The sequence below is a fragment of the Halichondria panicea genome, chromosome 4, assembly GCF_963675165.1.
Source record: "Halichondria panicea chromosome 4, odHalPani1.1, whole genome shotgun sequence".
Classification (NCBI taxonomy): domain Eukaryota; kingdom Metazoa; phylum Porifera; class Demospongiae; order Suberitida; family Halichondriidae; genus Halichondria; species Halichondria panicea.
This window is the reverse complement of record NC_087380.1, coordinates 5,518,489-5,540,600: the sequence shown is the minus strand read 5'-3', so window position 1 is coordinate 5,540,600 and position 22,112 is coordinate 5,518,489. Positions and strand designations below refer to the sequence as shown.

At 40.0% G+C, this 22,112-nt stretch overlaps 3 protein-coding genes across 4 annotated transcripts in view; 2 read left to right on the top strand and 1 right to left on the bottom strand.

The window, feature by feature from the left end:
- Window positions 1–22,112, top strand: part of LOC135334504 (WD repeat-containing protein 36-like) — a 113,902-nt gene that overhangs the window by 26,049 nt on the left and 65,741 nt on the right. The gene's annotated exons all lie outside the window — the stretch shown is intronic.
- Window positions 1–22,112, top strand: part of LOC135334482 (WD repeat-containing protein 36-like) — a 141,585-nt gene that overhangs the window by 57,663 nt on the left and 61,810 nt on the right. The window lies entirely within an intron of this gene.
- LOC135334483 (uncharacterized) lies at window positions 899–20,399 on the bottom strand. 2 transcript variants are annotated; one of them, XM_064529680.1, is made up of 10 exons: window positions 20,128–20,399; window positions 18,889–19,913; window positions 15,879–16,423; window positions 14,078–14,243; window positions 12,616–12,728; window positions 12,174–12,266; window positions 5,982–6,141; window positions 1,628–1,790; window positions 1,292–1,575; window positions 899–1,230 (listed from the first exon to the last, which is right to left on the bottom strand). In XM_064529680.1, exons 1-10 carry the CDS (start codon window positions 20,228–20,230, stop codon window positions 1,132–1,134), a joined length of 2,751 nt encoding a protein of 916 aa, XP_064385750.1. In that variant the 5' UTR covers window positions 20,231–20,399; the 3' UTR covers window positions 899–1,131. The 2 variants fall into 2 exon arrangements, with proteins under 2 accessions (XP_064385750.1, XP_064385751.1); XM_064529681.1 differs by lacking the exons at window positions 899–1,230; window positions 1,292–1,575 and adding an exon at window positions 4,414–4,460 and having other exon boundaries at window positions 1,681–1,790.

Here is a 22,112-nt window from a genome sequence, read left to right as displayed (position 1 = left end):
TTATGCTAGACACATGCACTGACTGGATCTACCATAGGCCTCCATGCTTTTGCACTTGGAAGTACATCTACAGTATAAACATGGCTGCCATCATAGATAAATGACTGAATAAAATACTGAATAATGTTTATTCCAGTCCTGTCTTCTCTTCTTGAACTTCTCTTGCTTCTTGATGTTCCTCTTAGGTATTTCACTTTGAAAAGAAGGCCGGTGAAGGAGCCTCAATTCCCTGAGTGAAGTGCGGCCTGGGATCGAGACTATTGAGGAGTATAATATACTTCTGTCCAACGACCACTTATATATTTAATATCTTCAACAAGATTACAATGACAAATTAATCAACGTCACATTTATCTTATCATTAATGTACTACTGTAATGAAAAAAGAAAGGGAATCAAAACTAAAAAACATTTGCAATGTGAACGTTGCTAGGATTGCCAGGAAAAGAAAAGCGTGAAAAAGCGAAGAAACAAGAAATTTGGCGAGTGCATAACTCCAATCCGTTACAACGTCATGAACATGTACAGCCGAGTGGCCCACTGTTGATAATGATTTTAGAATCAAAATACAGGTTGGGTAAAAATGAACCGAGAATTAAGAATTCACAATAATCCACCTACACATCCAACACTTGCATGTTTGCTCAACACTGTAAGGGAAAACATCACAAACACATTATATAGCTTGCTTATAACAATGAAAATTACTGAAGGATTGGCCAGGAAAAGCACAAAAAAATATTGCTTGAAACAGTACATGCGAATGACGTTGTAATGGATTGGAGTTATGCACTCGCCAAATTTCTTGTTTCTTCGCTTTTTTCTTTTCCTGGCAATCCTAGCAACGTTCACATTGCAAATGTTTTTTAGTTTTGATACATGTAAGACTTTACACTGTATACTTTTATTCCGTCGTACATTTTTTATGTTAGAGAATTATATAGAGGACGAGAGTGACTATGAAGAGGACAGCTCAGATATTGAAGATGGGGTCGATTATTCAGACTTATCAGACGATGGCGATTTTGATGATAATTAATTGTGAGTTTACATGTACATAATTATACACGTACTTCACTACTACATGATAGGTACAGTCACTCAGGGGTGGATTCGTTCTCCATAACTGAATTATAGGTAGTCCGTCTCAGCCTCGAACGTTGACCGATTGTCCTGATACGAATATTTAATATAGATGCCGTCATGACTGGGGTACCTCGACCTAATCTCCTACAGTGTGAAAGGTACATGCAGTGTAATTATGTAATTGCCAATATACGAGTTCACGTACTCTGACGACACATTTTGGAATTATTTTCCGCTTATCTGATACGTTTTCTCGGTATTTGTCGTCTACCCACACTCGTAAGTCACTCAGTGACCTCACGAACATCTTGTATAGCTTATGCCTCGTCTCATCATTGGCAGGATGAGGATCACAATATCCTTGCAGGAAGTCTGGACGCAACTGAGTGACACACGGTGCACACAGGCAATATTGGCAGTGATTCAAGCCACGGAGAACTGGGACCTCTGGGTTGTGTTGGTATCCACGAGGGTGGCCAGAGAAGTTTTCTAATGTTATTAATAATCATTATTGATGAATATCACATTTCTAGGTCCTGACCTTGATCTTGCTGTGACTCCGAGTCTGGGGTTTCTGAGTCGTCAGTAGTAATGGTGTTCAACCTCGACTGGACAGAACAATTTGCTGGCTGATTGTCACGAAAGAACTTGCGGAGTTTCTTAACAAATGTGTCAGGAAGTTCTTCGCTGCTCTCAAGGCTCACCTGTACAGAATTATTTTGACCTTTTGTATTGTTTTACTTAGGCCAATGAATGTCTTGTTTCTGGTTTGGGAATCACCTTATCACTACTTAGTCTCATGAAGGCGCTGATTCATGAGACTAATCACTACTGAGGGAGGGAGGTCTGATCTCCAGTGTCTGATCTCTATGCTTCACTATCATGTGACCCACCCACAAGTAGGTGTGGCTAATGAAAATAATGGAGTGATGTCATAATAATGAGTTTTTAATGAGGCAGTGAAATTTGTACCGAAATTTGAGAAGGGAGGTGACCAGAAACAAGACTCTCATTATCATTGGCCTTACTGTAATATCTCTCGTTCCATCGCTACTTGAACTATACCTGGATCCATTTGTAAAAACTTTTTGTTTATTCTAAAAATATGCCCCTGCCATGTGTTCTGGCCTGGCAAAGGTATTTTGTTAATATGTGTATGTTGCGTATTTAATGTGTATGTAGGCAGAGGAGGTACGACAGGCGCGGTGCAGCTCAAGCTACAGTAAAAACCACTAGGTTTGATGGTGAATTTCAAGCTATTGAGCCGGGATCCCACTGGGATCGCTGATCCACAAGTTAGTACTATCCTTTCACTATATGATAGCTAAATTTTTAGAGAAAATTACCGTGGGATCGCTGCTGTTTTGGCTGCTTGAAGATCCTCACTTTTCATGCACAAATTCTTGTCTAAATCTTTGCAGTTAAACGTGGATTGTTAATTATTGAGGCACACGTGATGCGTGTCCTACCTCCTCTGCCTCTTATCTGTTCTATCTCAGAGGAGGCGCGGTGCAGCTCAAGTAATTAGCCTTTGATTACTCTCAGCAAAAACGTACGACGTGGGCGGATAATTATTGCTCAATCAAAGGCTAATTGCTTGAGCTGCACCGCGCCTGTCGGACCTCCTCTGCAGAGTTCTATCCAGATGAGGTTGGACAATGTTTTACAGAGGAAATGTGTGTGCATAGAGAGATATACGGAAACTTGCAGACAACAGTAGCTATTCAGCCAAGTCAAAAGCTCCATACTAGTAGTAAATGATGCTAAAAATACCCAGTGAAACTAGAAACTGAGTAGCATAGTCATACTAGAAGCAATGAGCCAGAAACTTGATTAGTCACAAACATCGAGTTGTTGCTGCACTTGCTTTTGTTATTTTACTCCTGTCTTGATGTAGCAGGTATAGCAATCATATTGTTAAAGTGCTACGACTCATTAACAGAAGATATAATACAAGAGAGATAGACCAGCAAGAATGGAAGAGTTAGGTAAAATGCTGACTCAGCAGGATCAAAAAGGATCAATTTTAAGTGTATTCATGAGATTATTGATGACTACGGATGACGCGTGTCCAGCCTCCTCTGTGTTTTATCCATGCTATAAGCTGCCATTTGCAAAGCGCATGCATGCTATGAATTACTCCGGCCGGGCCCTGCCCCTTTTATACGCGTAATCAGGTGCTAAACAATCGCGAACGTAGAGCAGCCTAACTAGCATGCGTATTACTTTTAAACCCACGCTTCTCGTTTAAAAAGAAAACTGCTAAGCCGAGGTTCTACTGTAGCGGGAAAATTTCGGGGATGCAAAATTTCGTGTTTTTCGAGGGCAGATCAGTAACGGATAAACTCCCACGCACCGGTATTTTACATGCAAAGCTATTGGTGGGTGTGGTTTCCTGGCACTGAAACACAAATATTAGAACCCATGAAAATTCTGTAGATATATAGCAAAATTTCCCGCTACAGTGCAACAACCAAAGAGAGTAGAACTTTTGTTTTTTGACGTTTTTGTGTGTATATATCTTCTAAACTAAATGTGATTGGATCAATTTGAGTGCAGGTACTGAAAGTTCAACTATTGGCGCTTCCAGTGGACCACCACCTGTTACATCATATGACATCATCATTCCAAAATGGCTGCTAGAATATGTGTACATTGGAAAATATGTTAGGCATGGAACTATCTTATATGTTTGAGTTAAGATCTGAAATTTGTTGTGCAAGTACTTCATTACCTTGTGCAACTTTTGAGCTCCAGCGGAAGTGCAGGCTGTTAGTAGGTTCTGAGATACATCGAATTTTGTAAGGTCCGCTTGTGGGAGTTGTTTCTGTGTACTTAGATATTTCAATCCGTACCATAGCCTTTATAAAGAGGTTGTCTTCTAGTGGGAGGTTCTATTGTATCAGCTTTCTATGAGAACTTTCAAGGTAGTTGCAAGCCACGCCCCTTTGTGAGCACGCCTGGACTTATGGTCAATACTAAACGTCGCAGCCCAAGACCCCTTTCCTAACGTCATAATGACGCTAAGAAATGCAAAAGTAGTTTGCAAACTCTGTGCTTTGTTATGTTTTTCATATGTAATGCAATTCCCTCTCACACACCCACAGTGGAAGTTGTTACGTTTATCTCTTGTGAAAAATGTCACCGTCCAGTCGATCCATTGACACCACCATTTAGACTATGCTGGAGGACTGGATGCAGAGTAATTGTGCAAATCAACGAATGCAAAAGTCATTGTTCAATTACGGACCCGGCAGAAGGGAGAGAAATCTCTCTACGCATACGGTAAAATGTTTGGAAAGCTGACTGAGTGAGAGGTCGTGTTACCTTGGATTTGTTCAACATTGAGGTGTTCTCAGACTCCAGTGATGGGACTGTCAAGGTATATGCATTGTTTATTCACTCTCTATAACATCTAATATAAATAGCTGACAACTTGTACTTATAAAGCATCATACTGCAAAATTTATAATTTACCGTTAGTGCTTCGAATGTTATATGCGAGCATAAAATTATATGTGTATTTGGCCAATTTTAAGGCTCTGAAAACGTCATGATGCGATTAACTTCAATGAAACTCCGCGATTTCAATGGGGTTGCACCAGGCCTGGACTAAATGCGGATTTAATTGTCAAAATATGTGACATGGTGGCCCCTTGCATAAATGTACAGTGCAGATCAAGGGCCCTGAGGGAGATATGTGGTTTACAGCCGAAAACCCGAGGTTAATCATCTGGTTGATTGCTATAATACCATAGTTGATGTAATTACAGTACCATAATTACACAATTTTTACAACATACTGCTACAGTAGTATTCAACAAGAAGACAGCTGAATTTTCCACAATCAAAGCGTTGCCTTGTAATAGACAGAAGACTACCCTAGTGAAATATGAACAGCTAGCCAACTGCTGGAGCTACTCTCCCTCTATTAAATCGTTCAGTCCCTAGCTCCCTCTAGTCTTAACTATAAGTGCAGCCCTACCTTGCCAGCTTCTCTATTCTATATGCATGCCAGGCCAGGTGAGTAATTCAAGAGCTGAATATAGGCCGTGTGCAGTGAACAACTCTCCCTGTACTTGAAAGTAGCTCCTACCCCAAAACCGAATAATGTGAACTCATTTCCAGTTTCCTTCTGCAAGCACAAGAGGCAGAATTTTTGATGAACTAATCTAAACTCTGTTGTAGACTCTGTAATTATAATTATGTCCATGAAAATTTGAAGACATAGGACGTTCGAAAACATCGTTTTTGTATGTTATATAATTATGAGTACACCAGCTAATGCTGTATAATATTATTTCATTATACAAAGTTCAGGGGCGTAGCCGGGGGGCTCATGGTGCTCAAGCACCCCCTTTCTATCTGAGATTGTACACAAAGTGTACCTAATTGTTTAGCTGAGCACCCCCTTCTCTTCCAGATCTTGCTGTAGTTAGCTAGCTAGTATAGGCAAGCAAAACAAATTGGTCTTTAAACTGCATGTGAGCTATTCTGGCTTAGAGCTATTCTGGCTTAGATCTATAGACTAGTTCTCTTGCGTAGCTAAATAGGCTTCTCTATGCAAATAGAAGATTGGGGCACGCCCAACTATTAATTATGACATCATTAATAAGAGGTGTGGCTTCCGGTTAACCAAATTTCGTTGCTTTGCGCCCTCTTCCTTCTATGATAGCACCCCCTTCCTCAAAATCCAGGCTACGCCCCTGAAATTATACTGAAAGTAATACATAACTATAATGATCTTGTTACTCTTTTGATGCACTGAATCGTCTTGTACTAAATATAAATACCGATTGATTACTGTGCACATTGCTACACTGTACAGATATACATTTAATGTTTGGTTATAATTATAAGTGCGCTCTACCTAATTAATTGTCTCTACTACATACCTTACATGTGTATCCACCAGTTGTTTTGCTCACTTTTTCTCTACAAACTCGGGACGAAGGACATTTTTCTTTTTCAAGTTTTTTGAAAGGCCTCCTGTTTTCCTCTCCATTCTCCGTTTCACTGCGTTGAACCCATTTTCTTTTCTTGCTATTTACTTCACTGCATGTATGAGTGAATTGTATCATAAAATTATTGAAAATGAAGTATTATTATGCACAAGCAAGGTATACGGTAGTGTGTCTGTCTGTTTGTGTGTGTAGACTACTACAGCTGCTCAAGGATCAATGAAGTTCAACGATTTTAATTCGTGGATTTGTAAAATAATGCTTCGTTCTCGAGTTATGCCTAGTTTTGCTTAGCCATTGCAGCCTTTCAGAAGAGCTAGTGCATAGCAAAACTTGTTCACCGAGTGTTGCTACTCTACTTAGTAGCTAGCTCTGCACTAGAACGCTAGCTATTGGTAGTTGCAAGAGTGAGAAGAGGGCTGTAAGGCTCTGCTGATGCAGCCATTAATTTTAGACTTGGACTTTTAGCATCAATCGTTTTAACAACAATCATGCATGGTCGATCATAACCCACTCTTTGAGTTTCCCTGTGATTCTGGATTCGGCCTGCATGCAATGTGTATGAAAGATGTAGTTTGACACCTCCACCGAAGCATCAGCACCCGCAGTGCTTTCATAATTATTTTGTTTTATTTGTTTACCGTAGTCGAACCGCCCACCTGTTTTGATAGCTAAACAAGGGGTGGGCGGCTATTTATTATGTGCATGCTACTGAAACGTGCAAGCGCCCATCTAAGAGAGTTATGCTGGTACTTTCTGTGAAGACTACAGCTCCATCTCCAGATCACAGAATACACTTTGCCACAAAAGAAAAAGGCCTGAGCTGGAAGTAGACCATTACTTGTTTTGTGCACGTTTATAAGCTAGCTAGCTTAGTCTCGTGATATACCAGCCGGCTCTCATTAGTAGCGTGGGAGGGAAAGAACCGTCTGGTAACTCTGGGCTTTCTGTTCTGTCGTCTAGGAATGTAATCATCCTGTTATCCACGTGGATAACTCCCTATGCGCATGCGGCCCGCCAATGTAACCTGTTTCCATCTTAGTATATAGTAGAATGAAGAGCCAAGATAAAGAGCAAGGTAGCAATGAATAGTAGACAGCAAGTGATTGCTGCGCATACCACGAATTGCAAGGAGGATCACATCATCCTAAATGAAGAGAAAATAAGGCACCACCTTGTACGTTGTTTTGAAAATGAGAAACTGAAGAAGATTTTCGAAGTCAAAAGAACTGAATAGCCGCAAGAGACAGAGAGATTTGTGATTACTATAATTATACTGCCCTTGTCTCCACCCTGACTTTTACGATGAAATGATACAGTGTGATACGTGCAACTCGTGGTATCATTATACGTATTAAAGTATCTCCACTTGGAGAATAGTTTTGTTCTATATAGCTATATAGTTGTATAGATCTAAATAGAATTTTTAGGCTTTCGTTATTTTCCACTGCTGTTTTTGTTTTTCATGCACTGTAATAATTATTTGCACTGTGTTGTTTTTGTTTTTGTTTTTCATGCATAATAATTATTGTGATGGATGTAGCCTCGATCCCAGCCCCTCTCACTAGAGGGCCTGGTAACCACCGTTTGCGCATGGGTGGATTCAATAGTAAATTTGTCATCAGCGAAAGCATAACATGGCGAGAGGCATTAGCTTGCAACAGTCGTTTTTATATCATTCAGTAGCTTATTTATTCAGCATTATTTATATATCATTATCATTTAATAGTGTTAGGCCACCTTCTGATGAAAAGTTATCCTTGACAAAAGGAGTGTTACTGTTTTTGTTACTACCGCAAACTATGAATATCATTAACTCCCATAACTCATAAGGGGCCATATAAATTACACTCAGCAATAACAACACAACGTATAGGCGGGGCGTGGGCGGATAATTAGTGCTCAATCATGCAAAGGCTAATGCTTGAGCTGCACCGCGCCTATCGTATACCTCCTCTGGGGCATGTGCTATAGTCACGTGATCAACACACTGCACCATATTTTACGCACACGATATTATAGTATGCATGATATTATACAGTATGTACATGATATATATAGTATTACATGATATAATATAGTATGTATACATGATATATATAGTATGTACATGATATAATTACATGATATATATAGTATGTACGTGATATATATAGTATGCATGCATGATATATATAGTATGTACATGATATATATAGTATGTACATGATATATATATATAGTATGCATGATAATTATAACTATACTAGCATGATACTATATATAGTAGATTACTAGTTTATATAAAAGGTATATAAAAGGAAAAAGTAAAACTTTTGGCACAAACGGCGCCCCATATTGGAGAGTCAGTCTGAGCACTTTAGTCTAGAGGTCATTCCACAATGGAATGTTAATTGTCATTACGTCAGTGTAAAAACCAGAAGAATTCAATTACGTCCAACGCATGCAAAAGGTCAACCGCGAATGCTTGACTAGCAGCTATGAATTTTTGTTTGACTTGCTTCAAGAACGCTGCTAAAAGAACAAGAAAAGGTTGCACAGCAGTAGTGTATATAGTCAACTCAACTTACTATAGCTCCTCGACTGGCTAACAGTAGCCACTATTTATAGCTGACTAGCGCTAGCTATAAATGCGTCCTACTGTAGAGAACGCATACGCTTCTTGTCATTCTTTATTTCCTTTAATTTTGTCAATCCTTGATCTGATCATAGATATAGGAGGGAAGGATTGGCAACGGAAGTGGTTCACGTGATCATTTTACATGTGTTTCTGCAGTTTTGTAATGAAACCATCCGTGACTCGCCTGTTTTCCTGCCAGAATGCCCGCGAAAAGCAGAAAAAGTCTGTTGTGGTCTTCCTTTAGTGCCTCATGACCTCTCATGGTGTTACACTGATGTTGTGCTTTATTTAGAGTTAGATTATCTTGCCAGTTTGTAAAACTAAAGAAACAAAGACTTTTTACTACAGAAAAACTACAATTTTACAAGGTTTGATCCCTTTTTAAGAAACAGTACTCATCCATATTACTATTCTTCAAGTTTTCCTGGTTGTATGTATGTAGGTTGATCTACTGAAAGGCAAAAATCGCCTATTCATACCATTTAGAATGTGTTGTAGTGTTGAGTATGGCTTATTTCATCTGACGTTTTATGCTCCCTTTTTAAGAAACACACATGCTTTTAAAATTATACTGACTTCATGAGAGTGTTTATCAATGTCAGGTCCATCAACTGGTACAGGTTTTGTGCTTCAAATTTTTGTCAGTTGCAGAAAATATGACTGGAGGTGTAAGGCCTAATTATCGGCTTATATAGTAAGAAACAGAACTGGGATAGAAGGGCTACATATTAAAAAACGAAATGAAAGACTTTGTTACATGCAAAAGACCTGTACAGTTGTATAGCACCAGCTCTACCTCATGCAGTAGCAGCAGTAGCAGTTTATTATGCAGCTTATTATGGCAGTTTATATGACTTGTGAAATGTTGATAATTTATTAAAATTTGGTATTAATAAAATGTCGTACAGAACATGTTACAGAGAATATTGATAATGGCTACAGTACTATCAGTCTATCTATGTTATCTAGTTCTTGTGCATACAAGCCCAGAGCTTGTATCAAATGTGAGAATGGACATGAACACAAGCAGTATTGTCTAAGTATTAAAGTGTTGTTTCTGAGCTTCTCTCTTTCTTGTTGACTTTGAGAATCCCTCTCAGTATTTAACATGAGGCAGATTCTTGGGATGTCAACTTGCATCTGTCATCAATGACTTCTTTCAGAGTTAATAAGGACTTGTTCTCTCTGTTATTTTTATTGCCATAGTTTGGAGGCAACAAAAGTAGAGGCAAAGTGATGCATTCCAATGACGTAGCGTGTCACGGATAGCTTCAAATTTTCTACCGTTGCCAATCCTTCCCTTCCTATATCTTTGATCTGATTGGTCAGGTCGGAATTTCGACCTGGCCAAAAAAGTTCAGACTAAAGTGCTCAGACGGACTCTCCCAGGGCGGCTGATTCATGAGACTACACATTACCCTGCCATATCTACCTTAAGGTCGGTATTATTAACGGGTTGTTATTTTAGCGAATTTAGCGAATTGACATTTTTTCACTAAATCAACCACTCGCTAATAATACAAACACGTCAGCATTACGTACAATTAGAGAGTAATATCGTCGCATCGCCAGTCTAGTCATTTCAAATCGCTAAAATTAGTACCCGCCAAATGCAGTATCTCAGCAAACCGCTAAAATTAGTACCCGCCAATAATACCAACCTTAAGGTATATCTCAGCCTCAGTCACTCACAATCAGAGGAGGTTGGAAGGAAGTTGAGATCACGTGCAAAAATACCGCTATAAATGTGCTGAGTCGGCACTATTTTATGTCTAGTCAGCAGTTTCACAGATAGCTACTGGTCATCAAGGAAATGAGTGGTCTGACTTCCTCCTCACTCCAAGCTGTACAACGTTGATCACTGCACCTGCTTATGATTTAAAATCTCTACTAAGATTTCTCCTAGCCAAAGTACTAGATCTACGGAGATAAAGCTTCTCTTCCTGGATTGAACAGGAGTCTGGCATGTACGTGATCCTCTGGATCTTTTACTGCTCATCTCTAGCTCTTGATATCTTGTGTACAACCATAGATTGAAGAGTTAGAGGGATAGGAAACAGAGTGGTGCACGTGATGATTTTACATTGAATCTGCAGTGGAGCCTCGAAAATTATCCACGTTACGCCCTATGAACGAGGCTATTAAGCACATTTTTGCCGGGTATCTCCTAAAGCTGTGTTTCCTCGAGACATCATCTCTTTCAGCAATTTATAACACGCCTAGTCCATGAGCCACGTGTAGTACTCCAGAGGAGGCTGGAACCACTTGACCTTAGCTAATTAAGGTCACTAATTGGATTTATCCAAACTTCTCTTGCAGACTACTTCAAGCCTAGTTTTTAGTGTCTATCAGTTTAAAACGTTATTTTTCAGGGGGGATCAAATGTTTTTTTCGCCAATTTTGCTCAGAAGCAGAGATGCAATAGGTATAGACCTTGAAATATAAATGAGTTGCACGGACTAAGCACAGTTCTTGTAGTTTATTATGCACTGGGTGTAGAATAGATATTGTTGTGATGGCCTCGATTAAACCGCAGCGTAGCGCGGATGTTACTTGAGATACCAACCGTTTCCTATCCCTCTAACTCTTCAATCTATGGTACAACTAAACTGCTGACTAGATACAAAAATAGCGCCGACTCAGCACATTTATAGCTTTAATTTATATTTTTGCACGTGATCTCAACTTCCTTCCAACCTCTGACTCACAAAAAAACAGCTGAAGTGATCCCGTACCAGGAACAATGGAAAAGGGTCACTACAATAGAAAGCTAGAATTGTGACTGGTTTGCTGCTGACTCTGGGATCCTACTCCTGGAGCCATACTTCTCTAAGACTCCAGGCTTCTTTGCTGTGATCCTAAACTAGGGCCTAGTCCACTGTGCATGCCTCATGCACCGCTAAAACTCTGTTCTCAAAATGTTTCAGCATGCCTCTAGTCTGGTTTGCACTTCAGTGCTCTAGTATGTAAAATTATTCGCTGACTCAGTAATTAATCAGCATAATTATGTGAGTATTATGTGTTTGCTAATTGCCAATTACTAGAGCTGCACCGCCTGTCTCTTTGAGAAGCACAAAAAATATACAGTTTGAAAGACCAATTTGCAGAACAAATGCATATGCGAACTCTTTTTTCCCAAAGGCAATATCTGTGTGGAATGAATTACCACTGGAGCTGCAGGAAAGTACATCGATTTTGTCATTTAAGAGAAATGTACTCTGTCACTTGCATTAGTATAATATTAGTCTTTATTTTTAATTTGTACTCGCTATTGTAAGTAATATATACAGGGCGCACATTAGGTTAGCGTAATATGCTACTAGTGTATCCATGCATTTTGCAGAATTATTATAAAAAAAAAAAAAAAAAAAGTGCTACAAATGAGTAAGACTGCATGCAATCATTAGCGGTGACGACAGGGGGTTTAACCAATATACAAGAGCAATTTTTGACTAATCACTCGGTTATCTACCTCGAGTATCATGCACTGTACATTCCATACAAACCTTATACGTGCAGACATGGTGGATTGAATAGCGAATGTGGAGGGTTGTGATTCGCCTCCACTGGTACCACTCACAACATCAGTGGGGGGCACTCTGTGTGGGGGTACATAATGGTCAATTGTACCAAAGATTATGTGTTTTAAGCTGTGTGCCAACGAGTGCACTAGCATTAAAACACGTGATCTTGTCTAGTTGTGTTCTAAAGGATTTAGTGCTGTCACGTGATCTCTATAGTCTCGAGTATAGCCTACAATGTGTACTGTTCAACCAGTTTTGTACCTGGCTACATTTTAATCAATGTCTTATGTTTGTATCATATTTAAGCACACACATTTAAGTGAATTAAGTACGGTTATGGTACTAACGTTTAGCTAAGCTGATTGGCTGAAAATCATGTAATCAGCGCGTGCACTAAATAACTACCAGTTATTTATTATCTCACCTCGTTTTGTAAACTGTAAAAAACAGTTCGCGTCTACTCTTATTTGCTAGAGGTGGTGGATGTTCACTGCTCTTAGGAGGAGTCTCTGGCGATGCCTCTGAAGTGTTTGTAGTCTGTGGCATGTGTATTGTAATTATACTTGTTAGTGTACCATGGTTGGTGTAATACTACTAATACAAGCTGTTTGACCACAGCTCATGTTATATCTTATAGATTAGTGGGTATACTTTGAGGGTGTAAACATTCGCGGAAAGGCCGTTAGAAAACATTTCGTAGATTGAATTTTTGTGAACTTGCTATCAGCCTTTTGGCGCCCGCATGCTGTGATATTAATATTCGTGGGTATGAATTATTTGCAGAGCCTGCTTAATCAACGAAAAACGCGAAAGTTAATAACCCTCAAAACTAGAGCACTGAAGTGCTAACCCTCGGCTATTGACATGATATGATCTATAGCAACCAAAAGAGTGTTATACCATAAATGCTGGCTAGTAACAGGAGCTAGAGGCATGCTGAAACTTTTGAGAACGGAGTTTTAATAGTGTATGAGACATGCATTGATCTGAGAAAGTCAACAAAGAAGCCTGGAGTCTTAGAAATATGGCTCCTGTGGTATCTAGGATAAGCAATTAAAGAAGCAATAACAACAATCATAATTCTAGCTTTCTACTTTAGTGACCCTTATCCATTTTTCCTGGTACAAGATCATTTCAGATGAGGTAGGACAGGTCTCATTAGGTCGCTAATGAGGGTATATCGTACAAGGGTCTTTTATTTTTTGCACATGATATCATACGTGCGACAACCATGTTACAAGCGAATTAGAAGTCAACAGTCTTCAACAGAGCTAGTGATTAGCTTTGACAGAGTATACAGTATCTATAGCCCTATTTACATGACATCTAATCCGGTTCAAATCCGGGTCAGATTTTTCTGGGTAGTGGGCATAGTAAAATGACCACTAATTACATTTGCGCAAACATTGGCTGATAGGAAGCTACAGGCTTACTGTAGAAACACCTACGAACATGTACAACACCTCACAATTAGCTCTTTGTGTTTACTCACAGCTAAACTGCTTCTGACCCAATCTGCACCATCTCCAGAAGTGGGTTGGCTAATCTGGATTAGAACCTGGATAAGGGGCCGTTTATACGAACGTGGTTAGGTTTAATCCGGATTCCAACCCGGATTAAAGGCCTGGTGTAAACGGGGCTTAAGTCTCAGAAGAGAGATCGTGGGTCTCCAACGGGCCAAATGCAATAGCAGCCTCGGAAGAAACCATCCAGTAGGCATACTTGCACTCCTAGAAACGGACTTTGAGCAGCTCTACCTAATTAATGCACTACTTGTCTCTACTTCCTCTCTCTGAGGGTCGGAGGCACAGATCAGTGCTCATGTCAGGCTCCGGTCCAGTGCACAAACATATCTTACATGTGTATCCATCAATTGTTTTGCTCACTTTTTGTTGTGGCCAGCTGCAGCTTGTCCACAAACTCGGGACGATGGACCCTTCTGTTTCCTTATTTGAAAGTCCTGCAATTGGGGTAATTTGCCTCCTTTTTCCCCTTTGATCAATCTTCTCTTTACACTTTGGACATTCGAATTCATCTCTTTGTGTTTTATTGCTATTTTTTGAGATGCATGTATACTCATAAAATTATTGAAAATGAAGTATTATTATGCGCAAGCGAGGTATACGGTAGTGTGTCTGTCTGTTTGTGTGTGTAGACTGCTACAGCTGCTCAAGGATTGATGAAGTTTAAGTGAGAGTTTCTATAGGCTTCTATAGTCATGTTTTCTTGGATTTTGATTCGTGGATTTGCAAAATAATGCTTTGTTCTCGAGTTATGCCTAGTTTTGCTTACTTGGAATGCCATTGCAGCCTTTCAGAACAGTGTGTAGCAAAACTTGTTCACCGAGTGTTGCTACTCTACTTAGTAGCTAGCTCTGCACTAGAACGCTAGCTATTGGTAGTTGCAAGAGTGAGAAGAGAACTGTAAGGCTCTGCTGATGCAGCCATTAATTTTAGACTTGAACTTTTGGCATCGATCGTTTTTAACAACAATCATGCATGGTCGATCATAACCCACTCTTCAAGTTTCCCTGTGATTCTGGATTCTGCCTGCATGCAAAATTTAATAATGTGTACATATAAAAGATGTAGCTTTGACACCTCCATCGAAGCATTAGCACCCGCAGTGCTTTCATAATTATTCTGTTTTATTTGTTTATCGTAGTTAACCGTCGAACCGCCCACCTATTTTGATAGCTAAACAAGGGGTGGGCGGCTATTTTATTATGTGCTACTGAAACATGCAAGCGCCCATCCAAGAAAGTTATGCTGGTACTTTCTGTGAAGACGCTACAGCTCCATCTCCAGACCACAGAAAAAAATTTGCCACAAAAGAAAAAGGCCTGAGCTGGAAGTAGACCATTACTTTAAAGTCTTGTTTTGTGCACGTTTCTGAGCTAGCTTAGTCTCGTGATATACCAGCCGGTTCTCATTAGTAGCGTGGGAGGGAAAGAACCGTCTGGTAGCCTTCTGTTCTGTCGTCTAGGAATGTAATCATTCTGTTATCCACGTGGATAATACCCACAATTTAATGCGCACTAAATAGAATTGTTGTACTCTTAAAAGCTATCTTACATTCTTGTGGGTAAGGCTCCAATAAATATACTCTACCAACATTCCATTTGACGACAGAAAAGTATGCCCAGAGTAACCAGACGGTTCTCTCCCTCCCACGCTATTAATGAGAATCGGCTGATATCACGAGACTACTGGCTTAGAGCTGTCTAGCTTTAGCTGCATGCACAGTGAAAATCTTGCATGATATGTTGACCTTTGACCCAATTATAAGAATATGCAATAGTTGGCGCTTCTATACTTTCAAGCAAAGCTTCAAATGCCTCGCCTAGTTACAAAGCAAAAGGGGGTGGGCAGTTATTCAATATGGCAGTTCGACATGCAGTTAAGTACGGTATTTGGTATTTGTTTATTTCTAGCCCGTTGCTATGTGGTTCCTAAGGTATGCAGTAGTTTATAAGACACATTTTCACAGGTAGATATGTTGGTATTAAATTCTGCTAATTCTTGCTTGAGTTTGTGAAATTAATGTTATTCGTAACGTTTCTAAGTACTCGTAAGTGGTTTTAATGAGATTCATTGCAATTTCCAATTGTCTGCAAGTACAAATTTTTTGCGATTTTACTCTCATTGCAGAAATGAATACTCGTACTCATGAACATAATTATCTCACCTTGTATCTGTATCTAGAACCAGTTTGCGTCTGCCTTTTGCTGAGACTAGACTTTCACTGCTCTTAAGAGGAGTCTCTGTAGTGCCAGGTGACGATGCGTCTGTGGTATCTCCTGGAGACGTGATTGGCAGAACGTAGTCATAGTGATCAATGGCGTGTATTAGTTGAACAACAGGTTCAGTGCCATAAAACTTGTCCTCTTGTTCATGATTCACAGGGATAACTTTTATTTGCATTCGTAGTGTCTGTGCCATTGCCTCAGGCAGAATTTTTTCAATATTAGAAGATAAAGAGTCATCCAGTGAACAGAGCTTATTATACTCTTCCGTTGTAGTTGCTCCCGATCTTGGATAGTATAATTTTGGATTTGTCTTCAAGTGTTCAACAAGCATCTTTCTCAGCTCAGTGGGTGTGTAATTTGTCTTGTGTGCTAGTGCTTGACTGACGGCATTAAAGAAGCTGTTGCCGTTGCCGTCATGATCAATTATTACCTCCCTCTGCAAATTATTTTTTGCGAGTTTTGCTTCTAAACTCGGAGCTGGCACCTGCATGTATAAATTATATTTCCTAACTTCATGTGTATAATTATATAGTCTTACCAATTCTTTCCCTAAGTTTTTCTTCCAAACTCCTTGCATGCATGTGTGTGTATTGTTTGTACCATGGTTGCAAGACTGTAATACTACTACCATATAGTGGAAAGTTTTCGCGGGTGCAAATTTTCACTATTTGGCTCCAGAGCCTTCAGCATAAAAGTTCGTAGGTTCTATATTTGCGGTTTAATGCCAGGAAACCACACCCACCAGGAGCTAGAGGCATGCTGAAACCTTTGAGAACGGCGGAGTTTTAGTATAGTGTATGAGACATGCATTGTGGACTAGAATCTGAATAAAGTTAGTGTTAAAAAAATGGCTCCTGCGGCGCGGCAAGAAATCAACAACTACAATCATAATTCTCCATTTTTCCTAGCTGGTACGAGATCACTTCAGAGGAGGTAGGACAGCTAGGCCTCATTAGGTCGCTAATGAGGGTATCGTACAGGGGTCTTAATTGCATTTTTTTGCACATGATATCAGTATTTGCTCACGTTAAAAGTAAACAGTCTCCAACAGAGCTAGCTAGAGATTAGTTTTGACTAAGTCTATACAAGTCTCAGAATTAAGAGAGATTGTATCTCTAACAGGCCAAACGTAACAACAGCCTCGGAAAAAACCGTCCAGTAGGCACACTTTGAAACTGACTTTGAGCAAACGACTAGCGTTTGGCCCCACTGTTAGTGCTAGAGCTGACTAGTCTCTAGCTAACTCTGTTGGAGACTGTTCACTTCTAATTCGCTTGTAACCACTTCTAACATCGAGACACATGGCTGTCGCACGTGAATATCATGTGCAAAAACTGCAATTAAGATCCTTGTATGATACCCTCATTAATTAAGCAACCTAATTAGACCTGTCCTACACATGAGGGATCTATGTTTTATAGTGTCCCACGAAGCCCGAGGGTTGAAGGACACTATAACCATAGATACCGAATGCACATGGTCTAACTATAGTTTAGATTCCACTTTTCATTGGCTAACTAGAGCTAGAAACACTGCACTATAACGGGGCTTGTGTAAACCTTTCTGGAAACCCTCCTCTGAGATCACTTCATGTAAATATCATATTACCATATATGGCTATGTATGGCTAAGGGAGGCGGGCTACAATCAGAAATTCTACTCATGTGCTTGCACAATACTAACCACACTGTTTTTTTAGTGTGGTTGTATAGCCACTTGAGATGTGGGCGTTTTACAAACATAGTATGACGAGTCAGACAACAACACGTTTGTATGCATGAGCTGTATATAGTAAGGCTATCGATGCTGTAAAAACACAGAACAAATAACGGACTACTATACCCGTGGCCGCCCACGTGCGCCTCAGGTAAATCCGCTATATGGCACCTAAAGTTTATTTGTGACCTTATAGCTCGAGTTTATAGTTAAATAAAAGCACCGCGGATGCTGATGCCTCTGTATGTGGAGGTGCTAATAACTTTTATACTATCATGATGAACATTTTGTTTTTGCTGCATGCAAGCGGAGAGTCTCATGAATCAGCCGCCCTTCCATGGGAGAGTCCTAGGAGAGTCTCATGAATTAGCCGCCCTTCCATGGGAGAGTCCTGGAAGAGTCCTAGGACTCTCCCATGGAAGGGCGGCTAATTCATGAGACTCGATCCTAGGCCGATTTTTTTTTAATAGAACGAAGTTGACCTGGTATTGATTGTATCTGGGCGTGGCAGGAACCGGAAACCAAAGCAGAGATTTCTTCACACTTTGTTTCCTGTCATAATTATTTCCCTGTATAAGTTTAATACTGCAATTTAGCTCCGTGTATGCTCTGAAGTAACTAAAATCTAGCCATAGATTATCTAGCTAGCTAGCTACTGCAAGTTTAAGTTGTTCAGATTAACGTATACATTGTCTGCTTCACAAGAAGGCCCCACTCTCATTGCAGAACAGGCCCAGCTCTTGTCAGAAGGAAGAAACGTCTTTGCCATGGTTTTCAACATAGTATAGCAAGTCTCTTGCTTTCACTCACTGCCCTTTGTGATGGACTACAAACTAGTAGGTAGGACCAACACTGCCGGCCCTTGTCGACAGGTGTGTTGTTCTTGCAAATCTCTCTGCTTCTTGTTTTTTGGTTCCTAACCACGCCCAGATACAATCAACACCAGGCCTAGCCTCCTTCACAAGGCCTCAAAAAGGAGCAAAACTAGGCATAACTCGGGAACGAAGCATTATTTTGCAAATCCATGAATTAAAATCCAAGAAAACATGACTAGAAGCCTATAGAAACTTTTACTTTGCACTGCATTGAGCAGCTGTAGCAGTCAACACACACAGACACACTACTGCATGTATACCTCGCTTGCGCATGTGCACCAAGGCATAACTATAACTTAAAGTCTGTTTTCTACTAGACTAGTATATAAATTTCTTTACTCTGAAATAAAGTGTGTACCTTTTTGTTATACAGCTGTAAACCCTCAGGCCGTTTCACATCGTTTGGATCCAGGGTGACATACGGTGAAAAATAGTAGATATCAACATAGTCCCTCCAGTTGCCTATGTTGGTGTCCTCGTTGATTTTGGTTCCATCAAACCGTGTTGCTGTGACTACTATTTTACAATGCTGTTCTTTCTTGACAGCTGCAGCGAGAATGCCTGTTATAACTTCACTATCCGGATGGTTATAGGCCTTGTTATCGCCATGACTGATTAAGTAGATGTCTGCATCAAATTCCATGTAAAATGTATAACAACTCAGGTGAGAACCTTCTCCTTTTGTTCGTGCCATAGTACTGTTTTTCTTGCTTCCGTGGTGAGGCACTTGGAAAACACCAACGGTCTTACGCGGCTTGTCTTTTTCAGACTTTAGTTCGAGTGTGTCAAGGATGATCCCACCATATGAGTCACCAGTCAACACCACATCGTACTTGTATGTGCTTCCCGGTATCCGCACAGTTGTCAGAATACTTGTTGCATTCCAATCGATATTCTTTCTGAAACTGGGACGTTTACAAACTTCTACAGTTGATCGTCGAGGTAGATCTTCTAATCCAAGGTGCTTTCGTCCAAGTGCATTTGTTTGAAACCAGAATTTAGGGCTATCACTTTCTGCACCGCTGTACTCCACTCCATTTTTGTATTCGTTTTTTTCGTCTGGAACTTCCACATACAAACTTGTGGCTGAAGTGGTTATGATGGGACAGCAGGCAGTGAACTGTTCACCCGACTTAATTTGTTTGCTTCCAGTACCTAAAAGTGCATTAATTCCTCCATGATGGTCGACATCGGGATGAGTATTGACAATCGAGTCAAGCGTTATCTGTCGATAGGTGCGATCTTTCCATGTCAGTTTTCCCCTTGAAGATGGAGATATTGGTGCTTTAGATATGCAATCGTTCTCGTCCAGAGCAGTTGTCAGGTTAGAAAATGTTGATTTTTGTCCTCGGCCACCATCGATCAGCCACTTTTTGGGTGACCCTGCATGTGCATGAAAACACGAGAGCTAAAATTGGAATCCAGCAATCATAAAGCCAAATCTTAAGGGAGTGCTCATGCACATGCATGCACCTCCATTAATAACACACTTCTTTTACGATAGCTTATTGTAAATCTCGATAAACTGTAAATTTATGTCATAATTAGTAAGAATCATAAAAGTTTATAAGACACAATCATGCAATCACTTAATTACCTTTATCATATTGAATCTCCAGTAATATTGCATCTCCTTGTCCTACATTGATAGGGTGGACTTTAACTGCTATTGGATTTTGGGGGTCTGGTCTGGTAGCCATTATGATTGCGGGGTAACTTTATAATCTTTACCCAAAATATACTAACTGTGTATTTGTAACTGTGTATTTGCTATTAGCTCTACTATCTATGGCTCTACTATCTATGGCTCTACTGTGATCGATTTTAAATAGCGATCATGCACCCCAAATTTGGCTTCAAATCATGGTATTTGTGGGTTTACATCATTTACTATTTCCTTGGGGTTACGTAATCATAGTGTGGCTTGTGTTTCATTAGCCTTGGTCCCAGGCCGATTTTTTTTTATAGAACGAAGTTGAAAAATATTGTATTGATTGTATCTGGGCGTGGCAGGAACCGGAAACCAACAGAGATTCTTCACACTTTGTTTCCTGTCATAATATCATTTCCCCGTATAAGTTAATACCGTAATTTAGCTCCGTTGTATGCTCTTAAGTAACTGAAATCTAGCCATAGATTATCTAGCTAGCTAGCTATACTGCAAGTTTAAGTTCTTCAGATTAACGTATACATTGTCTGCTTCACAAGAAGGCCCCACTCATTGCAGAACAGGCCCAGCTCTTGTCAGAAGGAAGAAACGTCTTTGCCATGGTTTTCAACATGGTATGACAAGTCTCTTGCTTTCACTCACTGCCCTTTGTGATGGACTACAAACTAGACCAACACTGCCGGCCCTTGTCGACAGGTGTGTTGTTCTAGCAAATCTCTCTGCTTTTTGTTTTTTGGTTCCTAACCACGCCCAGATACATTCAACACCAGGCCTAGTTGACAGCCTAGCTAGAAACAACTCGGCCTGGAATCGAGGCTAGTGTTTCATTAGCTAGTATGATGATATTCATAGCTGATAACGTAATTGTGTAAGGTGTAAGTGCCATTGTCATGAGTACACAACCAAGTATTGTGTGGGAACTTGGGACAAGTGCACAAACTCCTACTAAATTTCAAAACAATGATGATGTCTTTGTACTTCACATGAGCTAAATCTACATGTCATTTATTTATCGCTTAACACTTAATGATGCAGCCAAATATAGAGCTGAATGTGCACACCTTTGGATTAGTTTACATAATTATGTTGAAACTGAATTTGTAGCTGTTATGCTTACTGTTGCTGGCTATATAGCAACTTCACAGTAATATTGTAAACACAGCCTCACACAGGTGGCAGGAAGGTGGTCAGGTGATTCTGTGTATTCATGTAGTGTCACTGCTGTACAGAAAAGTGGTTAGTAGGTTCAGAGGTTCAGAGGTCATACCAGCAAAATCACTGATATTAGCTGCAGGTACATATTGGGAGAATTCGGACCAGGTTTCATAAAGAATTTTTAGCTAGCGGGGGGAATGACGACGGTCATAGGCCACCGACAATTTGGGGGGTCCAGGGGGCAGCCCCCAGAAAAAATGTTGTCGGAATGATTGCAATTTGGAGGTTTTTGTGCTTAAAACTATTAGTCTAGTTCCAACTGTTTTTACTGCATTGTTTAACTTCACCTTGCCTGAAAAAAATGAAGAAGCAGAAAAGCTACTCAAATTGATCAAGTGTGTGTACAGAGCCTATGGTCACACTATGTACACTGCTATATACAAGGTTCAAAGGGTATTATAATATACAGTCATGCATTTTGTGTACACGTATCTGATATAATTGTAATCTTTTGTCTGAACTTTTAAACTGTACCATGGGCTAGATCAAAATGTCAAATAAGAGGCTTTTTCATTGATACATGCATGTATAAATTATAATTATTTCTTCACTGTACAACACCACAATTTGGTAAAAAATCATATTTCCAGGGGGGGGGTCCCAGGGCTCCCACCCCTCTGTATGAAACCCTAATTCCCATTGATGAACTATTAATAAGTCCTAATTGGGACTCCTTGAACGTTTGCTTACATCGCCTG